At 32.9% G+C, this 17,410-nt stretch overlaps 1 protein-coding gene across 4 annotated transcripts in view; it reads left to right on the top strand.

Moving 5' to 3' along the window:
• LOC100374240 (tetratricopeptide repeat protein 39B-like) overlaps positions 1-17,410 on the top strand; it is a 38,572-nt gene that overhangs the window by 14,150 nt on the left and 7,012 nt on the right. For 3 of the 4 annotated variants that reach the window (XM_085503267.1, XM_085503266.1, XM_002738100.4), the window contains 11 exons: positions 6,721-6,825; positions 8,477-8,670; positions 9,387-9,519; positions 11,185-11,284; positions 11,650-11,715; positions 11,966-12,077; positions 12,303-12,430; positions 13,375-13,536; positions 15,397-15,603; positions 16,546-16,657; positions 17,163-17,280. In XM_085503267.1, coding sequence (XP_085359393.1) covers positions 6,721-6,825; positions 8,477-8,670; positions 9,387-9,519; positions 11,185-11,284; positions 11,650-11,715; positions 11,966-12,077; positions 12,303-12,430; positions 13,375-13,536; positions 15,397-15,603; positions 16,546-16,657; positions 17,163-17,280 — 1,437 coding nt within the window. Of the gene's footprint in view, positions 1-3,172; positions 3,327-6,720; positions 6,826-8,476; positions 8,671-9,386; positions 9,520-11,184; positions 11,285-11,649; positions 11,716-11,965; positions 12,078-12,302; positions 12,431-13,374; positions 13,537-15,396; positions 15,604-16,545; positions 16,658-17,162; positions 17,281-17,410 lie in introns of those variants that run through there. The other variant, XM_085503268.1, reaches the window with a different exon arrangement.

Raw genomic sequence — 17,410 nt, 5'->3', positions numbered from 1 at the left:
AGAACATATAGAATTAATACAATATATGAAAAATTACATCAGATTTTAATCAGATTCAAAAGGTGTTTATTAGATTGATTGACTAGTAATATTGCATCATTAGAGACACTAATCCACAGATGCCATCTACTTTAGGGTATTCACTTTTCTTGCGAGACTTACGATATTTATCGCAATTTATTTTGATTTTTGTCCCAGAATTTGCTCTGATGAGACAAACAAACAAACATTTATAAATATTGAATGAAAAATTCAAAACGTAACAATCCTGTTTTCATTAATAAACATGTGTTACCAAGTCAATCTGCAGTCTTGATTTAATTTTTCCTATTTCTGAGATGCTGATTTTGTTGAAGAATTGGTCCCTATGAGATTCTACATTAGAGGACTGAAATATGTACTAGCTTGAAATTCATTATAGTTATGTAAATTTGATAATGAGTTATGAATTATATAAATATATGATGTGATGGTTAAATTAACTTACAGGAAAAGATTTGATTGCACTAAAAAGAAAATTACCCATACTGTAGACTATTCATAGTGCATGCACTTACGTAAATGACAGAGATGAATCTATGTTCAAAATAAGTTATATTTTAATGATCCAGTATACAATACTGTATTTGCTTTATTATTAAAAAAAGTCATATTTTAATTTTTTAGTCTTTTTTATAAACCTGACTGCCTTTGTCCGTGAAAGCTTTCTTCATTGACTGTTTTAAAAGTTTTACATTTTTACAAGTACCCATTAACAATTCTCACAGATTTAAGATAAAATAACCTTTAAATTTGAATTCTGATTTTCCATTAAATTTGAGATTCCATTTTCCACAGCACACCCAGCTTTTCATGCATTGTCTAAGAGAGAATGTCACATGAATGAAATCTCTACTGCCAGTATACAATACTATATTTTCTGTATTAGTAATGCATGTACTTACATAATAAATAACACGGATGTTGAAAGAGCATTCAATAGAATGATATCCAGAGAATGAAAAGTGATATAAAAACTGTAAACTGCATCATATAAATTTGTGGAGCTCTTTACCTGGCAGCATTACCGGTATGTTGTTTGCCCAGCAAAACACTTAAAATAAGTCGTATTTTAATGATCCAGTACACATTATACATGTATGTAATTTTGGGTTCATATGCATTTTCTATTAGGGATGCGATTCTAATAGATCAAATGTGGTACCTTCACTCCCGATGTAGTTATACTTGAATAATTATACAAGCCACTTAGTGTGTCATAAATACTATATATGGGTGGTCACAACTTGGGCTATTCAACAACAAACTGCCTGCACTCTGCTCTCTAATTATCTTCTAAACAATTATAATTTGCATAACAATAGCAATACCTCTATAATGTTGGATAAAACAGGGTCATCATTAGCAATAGTAAGAATTGCACAGATTTAACACAGTACACTGGAAGCTAAGCAGTACACACAGTACACTGGAAGCTAAGCTGCTCAGAATCACATCGTAAGTCAGCAGTGGGACTACACAGATTTAATATACTTAGGTGAGCAACTTGTAATCATATTCTCTCATTTTATCTGTATACCAAAAAAACATCTTCAACTTGCATTAAGTTATGAAAGGTGCCTCGTTTATGGGATATATTTTATTATTTTTTATTTATTTATTTATTGACTCTCACACAATCCCGGGGGGGGGGGGGTCACAAGATACAAACAAAAAAATAGAAAACAATATGCTAAATAACAAAATAAAATCACTAAAAGCTAGCACAGATAGCTAGACACTATAGATTTAATGGTTTCTCAGTAATAGGACACTGTTAATTTTGAATATTACTGGGAGCAATTGAGATGCTCAATATATTTTAGAATTTCAAGTGACGTATTTATTTCAGACAAGTGTTCCCTCAATACCCAGGCAGATAATTTACAAAGATTTTATTTTTGATGTCAAAATTTCAAGAGTGAACCCAAATAGACGCATGAGTTGATAATCACTATTTTGCTTCATGCCAGGGGTATACTAACTAACCTGTCTTTTGACCAATTAAGACATAGCTGGCTCTCATCAGAAAATCAGCTTAATACTGGTCATTTCATTTTATTTTATCAAAACTTAACATACAACTGTATGTATAGAATAAACTATTATTGCCACACACTGTCTAGTCAAAACCAGGGCTGAATGATTGCATCAAAGGCAATAGCGATGTTCAAAGAGCTTGTTTTGGGATCAATCAATGAAAAACACAAATTTTCTCCATATATTTCTCTTTAAAACTGGGGAGTCGTCACCTGCGCATGCGTCAGATGGCCATAGCATGTCATTGTTTACAAACAAGCGTCTACCCATGAGCCTTCATTTTTAGCGTGTGTTGTTATTGTCGCTTGGGACTCAATTCCCGCACACACGCAGGTGACAACTCTCTTGATTTGAGGCAATTTGATCAAATTTAATTTTTCTTAAAAATGAATGCCTCTTAACCCCGAAGTGTAAACCCTATTAGACTTGAATATAAATACCACTAGATAACTGAAAAATTCATTGTAGACATCAACAACTGTGAATGCTGCATAGGGGCATAGTCTTCTATAGGACTATGATAGAATTGAATTTTAAATAACATCAAGTCTCATAGAGTTTAATTCAATAAATATTCAATATTTTTTCGATTCACTATTGATTAGTTTTACTGTCTCTGTACTGATTAATAATAGTTTTACTATTTTGAATACTGTAAAATACTTTATTTTCACTTAGAATTAATTTTTGCTATTTAGCGAAAATAAAATACAGCAAATATACCTCGTTTCCTATATTTTACATTCAACTCATCAAAAATCAATGAAAATAAATTCTATACAATTCACCCAAATAGTCCTTTCAGCGAAAATTAATTCCAGCTAAAATAAAGTATTTTACATTACACTGGTTGTGATATGAAAAGTACCAGGATGAGTGACCGTTAGGGTCATACATAGGGTTTACTGGCGGGTGATTGGTTAAAACATCATGCTCAGTAAATTATTCAAAAGGTCATGACCCAATGTTTAGGTCTTATTCAGCCAGGCTGTTCACACTGGGTGCAGGAGAGTACTAGTATGTAATGTTGTCAACAACATGTAGAAAACATGTATTGTTCTTTACAATAAAACAGAAAAGTCACATGTGGTGGACACATAATGGTCGTGTCACATGTGTTGTCTGTTATTAATGGACACTAGCAACTCATTTGATGATGAGTTAATTATATACTGTTAGCTGTTGCCTTTATGCGATCAGGATATTACGAGTACTTGCTTTCGGTATAATTCTGTGCTGCGCTGTATGTAAGTTATGTGTTCTTGTAATGTCTCATAGCTGCTTATATAATATATAGTATGATTATGAATATAATTTATAATCTGTGTTAATGCTCAATTTTGACATCCATTGACCAAGCTGGCATCTCCCTTGTTCGTTACGACGCCAGTGTCCGCAACTCACTCCCCCTTCCACTTTTGTCAAAACCTTGTGTCTTGTGTCATTTATTGAAGCATTAATCTGTGTTAACTGAGAATAAACATGATCTATCAATGAATCTGTCAGTAGACAAATGCTTATAATGGTGATTTATGTTTATTTTATTTCTTCACTGTATATCTATTCCTTGTAGTATAAATATGTTCTAATCTAAGTATCCGAAGGGAATGCGTTTTTATTAATCCAGTATTGGTTAGCATTTAGGAAAACTCAGAATTTAAAATAAATTTAATTGTGAACAAATATTACTGGTTTAGCTAGCCCTTGACCCACAGTGTTGTCATTTGTTCATGGGATGCCCACTTAAACACCGCCATGAATCGTGATGTAGCAAAGTGGGGTGGATGCATAATAGAATACACACCTGCCATAATCCAGGGAGGTAAAATATTTTTATCTCTACTTATGTGTAATCTAATTTTGATTTCCTGCTAAAATTAACCAACTTTTGGTATGCCAAATTAATGAATATTTTTCATAAATAAGTCAAGTTTCTGATCATCGATAGTTTGATTCATCTGTTGTCAAAAAAAGTGTACACCAATTTGCTGTATATCCACCATATTTTCCTATAGAAGCGAGGATGACCTAGCAATTTTTTTTGATGTTATTTATGCAAAAAGTATTTCAGTTGCCATATATTTTTATCATGTTTTGTACACAGCAGCATGAAATAAAGCCATTTTGTGAAAGTCATTGTTTTAATGAGTCAACTATTTTATTTATAACTGTTGTGAGATACATGTATATGTACTAACAATAGTTACAACTAATCTGCATAACAATAGTAAGTGTTTAGAAGTACTCATTAGTATTCCAGACTTGCGTCTCATCAAGTTTACATTGATATAATCAATCTACTGTAGAATACTTTATTTTAGCTTGAATTATTTTCGCTGGAAAGACATTTTTGGATGTTTTGTATGGAATTTATTTTCACTGATTTTTGATGAGTTTGTAATGTAATGTAAAATATAGGAAAAAAGGTATATTCGCTGGATTTTATTTACAATGAAACATTCCTTTAGTGAAAATAGCGAGTATTCTACAGTATTGTATTTGTTGTTGTATTTGGAGATTACATTCTAATGTGAATTGTTATGTTTTATAACCATGTGCAAACTCATACCCAAACTTTTTTTTAAATGTTTTGAACTGGGGACCTCCCTCATTTTTTATGACCTGTGTCCACTAGAAAATTGTCTCAAAACTTCTTATTAGGGGTGGGGTGTTAGAAGCAATATTATTGATATAATGACAAATACCATCAATAGGATATGTTTGTGTATTAACAAATCTTTAGGAATTTTCGTTTGATTCATAAATGGCAAGCAAACCATGTGATGTTGTGACAACATTTTGAGGTTGTCAAACACGCAATAAATTAAAATATAAAAATGCTACAAATTCTATATTTAATAATGAAGAGAAAGTTACCTTTGATCTTACATTCGTATTCTGATCTATAATGCTGTTCTATAAAATTTGAGTTTCCAAAGTAATGGGAAGTAGGAGTAATTAAACATTTTATTCAATCCACGATGGTTGGCAAACCACTTAATCAATTAATTGTTAAGTGATACTGAAGCTTAAATGTAATAGGCATATAAATACTACAAACAAAATTTTCAGATTAAAGAATACAGTGGTACTGATTTTTTTATCATATTTTTTGCTGTTTTCCATTAAACCAAGTATGGCAACAACAACAATATTAACATCACTGCTGTAGTTTTTATTTGTGATTAGGTAGCCCATATATTCCACAGATGCTACAACAACAAATTCACGCCTAACAAATCGTTCAAAGTTACCGCTTTCAGTTTTCCATAAAACTAGCTATTATGCCCCCCCCCTCCCCAAACCATGACAAATTGTGAAAAGCCTTTCAATGTACTATATAGATGTTTGTTTGGGTTCTGTTAGTTAAATGATTTACTGCTGGTGCTGCTGCATTTATTTTTTATTTATTTTTTGCTGTGTATGTACATGTCCATGCTAATACAGAAATATGAATAATAATGCTGTACATTGCAATCTAGTGATAACCTGTTTTTGTTTCATCTATATTTTTACATGCTGGTACAAATTTAAACAAATGACGTCACAGCATGACTGCCTAAAAAAATACACCATGTACATATTAAGAATTATTCTCTTTTGGAATTTAGTTTCGCTATATTTGCTGAAGGAATGATTCAGTGAAAATAAAATCCTGCAAATACACTTCTTTTCCTATATTTTACATTCCACTCATCAAAAATCAGTGAAAATAAATTCTATACAAAACACTCAAAATGTCTTTTCAGCAAAAATTACTTCCAGCTAAAATAAAGTATTTTGCAGTACTAGGTAAATGTGCTGATAATTACTCTGCTGTATTTTCATCAAAAAGTACAAGTAAAATTTACTATTTACAAATTTACTATAAATAAAATTTATAAATTTAAGTCTTATAATTTCTACTGCTAAAAAGACAAAATTTCACTAAAGTCACTATGGCTCCCTAGAGCCCCATTGAAAGTTAATGTGACTCCCTAGGACATAAGTGAAAATCACTGTGGCTCCCTATTTTGAATCCCAACAATATTACATTTATTTTTCATTAATGTCTCGTGAAAATGTATCTTTCAAAATTAAGATGTTCTTAGTATGTTTATTCTCAGGGATACCGTGCCCTCTATCAACAAGTACACAATTGACAAGGCCTGTGAATGAATTACCCACAATTCTGTATTATATAATTATGTGTCAATGTCAGACTGTGAATAGATTTGTCACCTGACAGATGATGATATATGCTGCGTTGGTAATTTACATTTCCATGGAAACACACAAATGAGAGCTGAGATATTAACTGTATGATTGAATATTACTATTGAAAAACTAATGTGACAGACTAGGCATGCAAAGAAAATGGTTTAATGCCTTTATTTTTCTTTTGTATAATATTTTAGCAGAAGCGATACGAAATGAGTTTGTTTGCTTTCAAAACCAATGTACGCACTGAAAAGGAACGGGTCTTTTTTTGTTTTTTTCTTACTTGGGAATTAAAATATGGTCAATTAATAATGATTTTGTCATGATGATTTATTATTAATTTAATTTAATTTAATTTAATTTAATTTAATTTAATTTAATTTAATTTAATTTAATTTAATTTAATTTAATTTAATTTAATTTAATTATGTTTGATTGCAGGGCCAAGACCATGGACTTATCAACTGCAATAGAGGAAACACAGATTGCTGTTAATTTATTTCTGAATAATCATTTTGGTGATGCCAGGAATAGGTTTGAACCATGGTAAGTACGAATCTTACATGTGTGTACAGTTACTACACTATGGGTATCAATGCAAGTTTCACAAAGCTACCATATTTATTTGAAACATAATCCAAATGTAGATCAAACTACAGTATGAGAAAGTCGGTCTGTGTTGACACCAGTCATGGACGTACAAACAATATAGGGAAACACCTCAGTGAATATTTCTCACACCAGGGAGACTAATTGTCATATACGCACCCCTCAATTAGTTGCAGTTAAAAGTGGTTTTCTATAGCTGAATGCACTTACCTACACAGGTTTTTCTAGAAAAAAACTGAAAGAGGGAACACCAGGGTGTGAAGTTTTTGATAATTTTAATTTAAAATGGAGCATTCTATGGCTTTCTTGAGGCCAAAATTACTATCAGACATGTCATAGTTGAAGACTGTGGCCACATGTGATCTCTGATCCATCTGAATTTTATGGTTGAAGATCTTCTGCCCGGGGTAAGGGGGCGCATTGCCATGGCATGAGGAAGCTGCACCCCTGTTCCCTTGTTTAAAAAAATACCTGCTACATATTTTAACTACATGTAGCTGTTACATTCAATTTGTAATAAATTGATATACCTATAAATCAACAGTATGCAGGTACATTGACCTTGCTGTGTTAACACCATACCCACATGTATATGGTGTTATTTAAAGATTCCAAGCTGTTTACACAATACTGTGAAATACTTTATTTTCGCTTGGGATTAATTTTCGCTGAAGGGGTGATTCAGTGAAAATAAAATCTAGCGAATATACCTTTTCCCCCATATTTTACATTCAACTCGCCAAAAATCAGTGAAAATAAATTCCATACAAAACACTCAAAAAGTCTTTTCAGCGAATTAATTCCAGCTAAAATAAAGTAGTTTACAGTACCATACAAACTACAGAGGATGACTGTTACAGTAGTGTTTTCTTTCAACATTTCTGTTATGCATTTGAACTGTCATTGTTCAATATTTACTAATTAATATAAATAATCAGTACCGGTAAGTCTAATGAAGGAAAACCACCACAGTGATTATTGATTTACTGGGATATACCTTTTCTCCACCAGACTTTCTTGCCCAAATTTTTCTGCACTTTTTTCTCATATTCTTCAATATTTCTGAAAATGTGCCCAAATTTTGAAGCCAACAGACTTTTGAGTCAAATTTGAGTTAAATTTTCAGTTTTTACTCAAAAAATTTCGCCATTTTTGTCCCAATCTTCTGAAGGAGAGTGCAGACTATAAACAGGACTATTTTGTGAATTTGTGATGAAAAGAAGGAACTGGTAGTGAAATGATTAAAGGCCCACATTATTTACGATCCTGAAAATAGCTGAACCAGCTGGTAATAGCGAAAATTGTTTCACTGTCTACTGCGCACTTGTTTGCAGAAACGAGAAAATCGCAAGTCATAACAATTTTATAATAGGGAATGTGCACAGCATGGTGACACTCACTACGCTCACAGACAAACCATGCAGCTAGCTAATATTAATACAGTTGTATGTAATACAGTTGTAGTTGTATGTTCAATTATTAATAGAAAACCTAGTAATAAATTTTTATTGAAATTTACATCATGTGATATATTCATTTATAAAGCTGATAGATTTACATAGTAATTATGACATTTTGTTTTTGATAGGGCTGATTCCAGTTGTTACCATGCACTCGGATATTGTACGATGATGTATATACAAGCTGCAATGACCTTTGAACCAAGACACATAGACGCAGCAGTAGATGCATTGAAACGATCAGTTGAAGTTTGTAATAAACAGAGAAAGAAACAAGCGAGATTGAAATGGAATAAAGTTGATTACAATACATACACTGATGGTGAGTCTCTTTATGCATGCTTTATTCTGATTGGTCAGTGTAACCATTTACATACGCTGGTGGTGAGTCACTTTATGCATGCTTTATTCTGATTGGTCAATGTAATTATTTACATACAATGATGGTGAGTCACTTTATGCATGCTGTATTCTGATTGGTCAGTGTAATAATTTACATACACTGATTGTGAGTCACTTTATGCATGCTTTATTTTGATTGGTTAATTAATTCATTTCCTTCTCAGTGGTAAAATATACTTTTATTGCGGTTCCTTCCTAGTTTGGAAATGTGCCAATCAGCGTCTATTCCCAACTATTCAGATTTATATGTAAATTACTAATTTTAGTATTTCAACTAAATTTTAAATTTTATCCATGAATCTATATTGCTCAATTATCGTTGTTTTATTTTTTACTATTTTTAGTTCTTGTTTACTGATTTCAGTTTGTTTGCTAATTTTCCTATTTCCCATCTTGTTTACTAATTTCTCATTATGTTTACTAATTTCCCATCTTTTTTAACCAATTTCTCTTTTTGTTCACTTATTTTCCGTCTTGCTTACTAATTTCCCATCTTGTTTACTAATTTCCCATCTTCTTTACTAATTTTCCATTTTGTTTACTGATTTCCCATCTTTTTTTACAAATTTCTCTTTTTGTTTACTGATTTCCCATCTTTTTTTTTACAAATCTCACTTTTTGTTTACTAATTTTCAGAGGAAGTACATGCTGAGTTGTGTTACGCAGAATGCTTGCTACAGAGAGCTTTAGTAACATTTATTCAAGACGAAAACCTGGTTAACTTTGTCAAAGGCGGCCTTAAAATTAGAGCATGCTACAACTCATATAAGTAAGTTTCCTTTAATATACCACATTACTTGCAAGATCCTGCGTTATGCGTGAAATCGAACATAAAAACCTGACAAAGGTCATAGTGGCATCAAGACATTGTGAGAAATTCAACAAACGCGAAAGTATTTGGGAATATTTTCAAGCTTAATAAATGTGGTATACTTTTGATAATTGTCAATTTTGATAATTGTCAATTTTGATGAAGTAAAGATATCTCCATGTTCCTCTTCAAAAGATAAGAATTTAAGATTTAAAAATCAAATGATTTTCGGCCAGCATTCCAACCATGTTTTTCACGTATTATTCAAGGTTTCACAATGAACAGAAATTCACCTACTGTAAAATACTTTATTGTAGCTGTTTTATATAGAATTTAGTTTCACTGTTTTTTTTTACAGTATTTGTACTTTTATCTCAAGTATTCTAATTCTAATTTTAATTCTAATTCATGTACATATACTAAGGTGCATGGAAGGAATTTATAAAATAAGATAATAGATATCCATTTATTGTGATAAAGTTCTATTCTGTGTGAATGTCATTCAACACCACAAAATACAGCGGTCTAGTGAGTAAACAAAATGAGCAAAGTTATCTCTCGCTTTCAAAAGATGAAAACATGTTCCTATGTGAATTAGAGCGGCAATACCAGTAGCTGTGATTCTGAACATTTGTTTAAACATAATAATATTATTCAACACTAAAACAAACTACAGTGAGTTGTTCTATGGTCATATAAAATGGTCATATTAAATTAAATTAAATTAAATTAAATTAAATTAAATTAAATTAAATTGAATTGAATAGTAATAAGGCTATTATCACATATTATCACATAAAATGCAATGTGAAAAAAGTGTAAAATCTGTATTAAAAACCGCGGCTTCTAATAAAATGATACAATGCAACAGAGGGGATGTGGCTTCTATTAGAGCATCTACACATATGAAAATTGTTCAATTCAATTGTTCAAAAAAAATGGGTGCGGCTTCTATTAGGGATGCTGCTTCTAATACAGATTTTACGGTAGTAGTAGTTTGGCCATGTGATGTAGAAAAACATTACCCACAATGCACATTTTTGTGGGAAATGATATGTTAGAAGAGAGGCTTAGCCCTTCAAGATGGCAACGTTTTCAACATTTCACCAAAGACCCTTGGTAAAGTGGCATCTTGGCCCAGGGATTGCACCAAAGAATCATGGGACACTATTGTTTATGTTGTTTACAATGTTAATCTATCTTTTGTTATCTATTGTAATTTTAATCCAGGAAGTAAATTTGTTGTGAGATTAGGCTTAACTGGAAGTGCCCCTTTAACAAAAGTAGATTTCAATAGATGGTGCCCTCTTGAGACCTGGATGTAATCTTGCAGCTATCTTTTTCCACTTGCAAGTGATACAACAATTTGAAAATGACATTTACCCCTTTCTACTGATGACGAACATAACATAATATTGTACTCATATAGATAATAGTTGGTAATCGTAGTCCTAAGTATCTATTCAAAACAACTAGACATTTTGGTTTTTAAATATCTTATTTATCGTTCTGAGCAGCATTTATTTGTTCATTACTAATATTTTACTGCATTTTCGCTAAAAACTTTGTACAAGATCCTGACTCAGCTAAGCAGGTATTGATATGTATACATATCTTTTACAGAGAGTGCAGATTAATGTTAGAAAAACGTACATGGTCAGATGAAACATCCAGAGTACAGTTTGAAAGCGGTGTTAGGTTTGGAATCGGTACTTTCAATTTAGTAAGTAGAAGGAATAATCTTGGTGTATTTTTTCTGTATTTTGAAACAGTGGGCTTTGATGGTGATAGTGAATGGAACACTGTAATGAGACGTCAGTGCAAAGCTACTTGTGCCTTATTGGCTACCCAATTCTAACATCTAATAATCTGACCAATCAGAGAGCAGCTGTTATGTTTCAAAAGTTTTCAAAAGTTTTGGTATTAATTTTAGACAAAATGGACATAATTTGCCATGGCAACAGCTCTCAATCAATTTTTTTGAAGAAAAAAAAAGGAAAAGTGAACATTCGTATTTTGTGAAAGCAGACAAATGTTGATTTTGGCGTTCGAAGAATTAATGAATGTTTCTGTCTTCTCTTTTGTTAGATGATTTCACTGTTGCCAACAAGAATTCTTAAATTATTAGAGTTTGTAGGTTTCTCGGGGAATAGGGTAAGTTCAAATCATGGCTTTAATTAATAATATCTACCGGTAGTTAAGATTATATCTTTAATATATTCTTTTTCTTATTTTGTCTCCATTTGCCGCAAAAACAACTTTCTAACGATGATGGCGATTACAATGCATATTTAAAACAAACAATACTCTACTGTAATAATAAAACACAATAAAAAGTTTAAAATCATTATAATTCTTGGAATGCACATTTATAATTTTTGTTTAAATGTTGTTTTTATTAAAGGAATTAGGTTTATCTGAATTAGAAAAAGGTCGTGCATTAGAAGAGACTTTACGGAGTCCACTGTGTGCTACAGTACTTGTAGGCTACCATTCAGTCATCTCATTTGCAATAGGTGAGTTCCTACACACTGTCATCAAATGAAATACCTCAGTATGTCATAATTCATTTTGTTTATTTTGGCATACATTTGAAATTAAGACTCCTGAATTCTGAGCAAACCATGATTCAAACATTCAAACGAAGATTTAGTACAATTTTGCTGGCCATATGCTTCAAACATTCCATCAGGAATGTTGACAATACACCACCATATAACCTGTATATTGTTTGTTTTCAGGGATGGGTGACGGTGATATACCATATTCTAACAAAGCATTAAAACCATGTCTGGATAAGTATCCAGGTGGTGCCATATTTCTCTTCTTTGCTGGAAGACTAAAAGAAATAGAAGGTGAAACAATAGATGTAAGTTTATAAGAACATTAATTATTTTTTTTATTTTTAAGTATTTTTTTGCCAGGTGATCAAATGTTACTGTTGTCTTTCCTTAATTATTTTATGTGCAAATTGCTAGTACTGATGTATAATGTATCCTGATACCATGGTTACAATGCACTATAGGTCTCTAGCACTATGTGCATCAGAAAATACAAATACAACTGGTCAATATAATAAAAATAGTGAATACAATAATTGTAGTAATAATATTGACACTAAATATTGATAATAATATATACAATGATGAACTATGTGATAATTTAGTTGCATCTGTCAAAGGAGAAATATAACAATTTCATCAAGTTTTAAATTTTGTTTTTGTGTGGATTGAATGAAAGTGTTAAAATATGGTTGAAGTAATAACAGGGCATGTACTGATTCTACAGATTGTTGACAGTTGGCATCCAAGGAGTAAATAACTTTGCCATAAAACATACATCTGCACTTGTTTCAGTGATACAATTTTCCCTAATATGGGGCATCTTATTAAAATCTAACCACAAACATAGAAAAGATATATAAAACCATGTGTTGTCGATACAGACCCTGTACTGTCTTTGTGCATACTTTGCTGTATTCTCGTAATATCAGTCTATGTTTATAGATCATTTTCCTGCATCATGCATAAAATTGAATGTGAAAACAGGACAAACAAAGGTCATATCATTGTAGTGACGTCAACACATTGTACGGAAGTATTTTTTGGTATTTCCATGGTTAATAATGTGCTATACACACTCTATGATGGTCAGTTATGACAAAGTAACTTATTGAACCTGACATGGAAAAGAACAGAATTACTTGCATATTTGTTGTTTGAACAACCGTTTTGTAATTAACAAATCATTGGGTAGGGTGCTATTTAATGTGTTCAAGTTTAAAAATCATTTTAATTTTTTGATTACTTGCAGGCAATTTATAAATTTGAAGAATCTATTAACAGCCAGTCAGAATGGAAACAGTTTCATCACATATGTCACTGGGAGTTAATGTGGTGCTATGCATTCCGGTTAGATTGGTTAATGGCTTGTAGGTATGCTGAGATACTTTACAAAGAAAGTAGATGGTCACGGGTAAGATGCACAATATGAATACACAATGAGTTAGGGCGCCTATTATACAATGGGTGATGAGTTAAGGGCCACAGTATACATTGGGCAATGAGTAAGGAATTATGGCTTTTATTAGGTCTGTTATACAATAGCTAATGAGTTAGGGGGGCTGTGGTACATAATAGCTAACGAGTTAGGGGCCATGGTACATAATGGCTAATGAGTTAGGGGCCGTGGTACATAATAGCTAATGAGTTAGGGGCCATGGTACATAAAAGCTAATGAGTTAGGGGCCATGGTACATAAAAGCTAATGAGTTAGGGGCCACAGTACATAATGGCTAATGAGTTAGGGGCCATGGTACATAATGGCTAATGAGTTAGGGGCCGTGGTACATAATAGCTAATGAGTTAGGGGGGCTGTGGTACATAATAGCTAACGAGTTAGGGGCCATTGTACATAATGGCTAATGAGTTAGGGGCCGTGGTACATAATAGCTAATGAGTTAGGGGCCATGGTACATAAAAGCTAATGAGTTAGGGGCCACGGTACATAATGGCTAATGAGTTAGGGGCCATGGTACATAATGGCTAATGAGTTAGGGGCCGTGGTACATAATGGCTAATGAGTTAGGGACCATGGTACATAAAAGCTAATGAGTTAGGGGCCATGGTACATAAAAGCTAATGAGTTAGGGGCCAAGGTACATAATGGCTAATGAGTTAGGGGCCGTGGTACATAATAGCTAATGAGTTAGGGGCCATGGTACATAAAAGCTAATGAGTTAGGGGCCACAGTACATAATGGCTAATGAGTTAGGGGCCAAGGTACATAATGGCTAATGAGTTAGAGGGCCATGGTACATAATGGATAATGAGTTAGGGGCCACGGTACATAATGGCTAATGAGTTAGGGGCCACAGTACATAATGGCTAATGAGTTTGGGGCCATGGTACATAATGGCTAATGAGTTGGAGGCCATGGTACATAATGGCTATTGAGTTAGGGGCCATGGTACATAATAGCTAATGAGTTAGGGGCCATGGTACATAAAAGCTAATGAGTTAGGGGCCACGGTACATAATGGCTAATGAGTTAGAGGGCCATGGTACATAATAGCTAATGAGTTAGGGGCCATGGTACATAAAAGCTAATGAGTTAGGGGCCACGGTACATAATGGCTACTGAGTTAGGGGCCACGGTACATAATGGCTAATAAGTTAGGGGCCATGGTACATAATGGCTAATGAGTTGGAGGCCATGGTACATAATGGCTAATGAGTTAGGGGCCATGGTACGCAATGGCTAATGAGTTAGGGGCCGTGGTACATAATGGCTAATGAGTTAGGGGCCATGGTACACAATGGCTAATGAGTTAGGGGCCATGGTACACAATGGCTAATGAGTTAGGGGTCATGTTACACAATGGCTACTAAGTATAAGTTAGGGGCCATGGTACAAAATGGCTAATGAGTTGGAGGCCATGGTACATAATGGCTAATAAGTTAGGGGCCATGGTACATAATGGCTAATGAGTTGGAGGCCATGGTACATAATAGCTAATGAGTTAGGGGCCATGGTACACGATGGCTAATGAGTTAGGGGCCATGGTACACAATGGCTAATGAGTTAGGGGTCATGTTACACAATGGCTCCTAAGATAGGGGCCATCGTACATAATGGCTAATATTCATCTTTTTTATGTACATTTATCTACCAAGTTATAGATTGTCTCTCATTCTGCAAATTACTATACTTGCAACATTTGTGATATTATTTGTTTCTCTGTAGACAACCTATGCCTACCTGAAAGCCACATTTTAATATATGTATGATTTCAGCCAGATCCAATCACTGACACCATTGTTTCCTTCGCTGCAGGCCACCTATGCCTACCTGAAAGCCTCATTTCTATGCATGATGCCAGATCCAACAGCTGACACCATACTACAGTTACAACAGATGTTTACAGAAATACCAGATCTCAAACAGAAGATTGCTGGCAAATCTATTCCATTTGAGAAATGGGCTGTACATAAATCCAAGTTCTTCCTTGATAAAGGCAATAGACTGACAGTGCCAGGTTTGGTAAGTCATTGTACATAAATCCAAGTTATTCCTTGATAAGGGCAATAGAATGACAGTGCCAGGTTTGGTAAGTCATTGTACATAAATCCAAGTTCTTCCTTGATAAGGGCAATAGACTGACAGTGCCAGGTTTGGTAAGTCATTAAAAAATACATAAATCCAAGTTCTTCCTTGATAAGAGCAATAGACTGACAGTGCCAGGTTTGGTAAGTCATTGTACATAAATCCAAGTTATTCCTTGATAAGGGCAATAGACTGACAGTGCCAGGTTTGGTAAGTCATTGTACATAAATCCAAGTTCTTCCTTGATAAGGGCAATAGACTGACAGTGCCAGGTTTGGTAAGTCATTGTACATAAATCCAAGTTATTCCTTGATAAGGGCAATAGAATGACAGTGCCAGGTTTGGTAAGTCATTGTACATAAATCCAAGTTCTTCCTTGATAAGGGCAATAGACTGACAGTGCCAGGTTTGGTAAGTCATTAAAAAATACATAAATCCAAGTTCTTCCTTGATAAGGGCAATAGACTGACAGTGCCAGGTTTGGTAAGTCATTGTACATAAATCCAAGTTATTCCTTGATAAGGGCAATAGACTGACAGTGCCAGGTTTGGTAAGTCATTGTACATAAATCCAAGTTCTTCCTTGATAAGGGCAATAGACTGACAGTTCCAGGTTTGGTAAGTCATTGTACATAAATCCAAGTTCTTCCTTGATAAGGGCAATAGACTGACAGTGCCAGGTTTGGTAAGTCATTAAAAAATACATAAATCCAAGTTCTTCCTTGATAAGGGCAATAGACTGACAGTTCCAGGTTTGGTAAGTCATTGTACATAAATCCAAGTTCTTCCTTGATAAGGGCAATAGACTGACAGTGCCAGGTTTGGTAAGTCATTGTACATATAGTTCTTTTTTTAAATATATTGTGTGTCTTCACCATAGGAGTTGATATATGTATGGAATGGATTCAATATTGTGGGTAAAGACAAAGAATTAATTGGACCAATGCTGGAACTAATTGAAAAGACATTGAATACAGTAGAAAAAACTAAAGGTATTATTGTTTCTGTAGTCTCTGTTTGTGATTTGTGACGACATTATAAAAACACGATTTGATTTTGATTACCAGATATACATTAACTGATTGATACATTAACAATATTTGATGATTTACTGGTGTTTGTCCGTTTGTTTCGTGATTTAAATCATTCTGGTTTGATATTGGCTATATTTAGTATGAAAATGAAGACATATTAATTAAAAAAAAAAATAGTCTTTTATCAATCAGAATCAATTTGCTCTGAAATAAAAAAAAAATTATTGAGATGTTTTTTTGTGTGTAAATTATACCTTACATAATTTTTTATTTATTAATTTTTTATTTATTAATTTATTTATTTATTTATTTATTTATTTATTTATTTATTTATTTATTTATTTATTTATTTATTTATTTATTTATTTATTTATTTATTTATTTATTTATTTATTTATTTATTTATTTATTTATTTATTTATTTATTTATTCATACTAACCCATTGTTAATGCTCATTTACAGCAATGAACTCTCACTATGGTGATGACTTTGCTTTAAATATGTTATTGAAAGGTATGTGTTTGAAATTCCTGGATAGACCTTTACAGGCTGAAGTTTCATTTCGTGAAGTTATAGAATGGTGAGTGTTAATTTGCATACTTCTTATAAGACCACAAGTTACACTCATTTGTAGGGGCGTATTATCGGTCTTGGGATAATTATATAAAATAAAAGATCTTTGAAAATACGTACATCCAATTAATTCTCAA

This window comes from Saccoglossus kowalevskii, chromosome 9, assembly GCF_978046115.1.
Source record: "Saccoglossus kowalevskii chromosome 9, keSacKowa6.1, whole genome shotgun sequence".
Classification (NCBI taxonomy): Eukaryota; Metazoa; Hemichordata; class Enteropneusta; family Harrimaniidae; genus Saccoglossus; species Saccoglossus kowalevskii.
The sequence above is the reverse complement of the archived record's forward strand: the minus strand, read 5'-3'. Positions and strand labels throughout refer to the sequence as shown.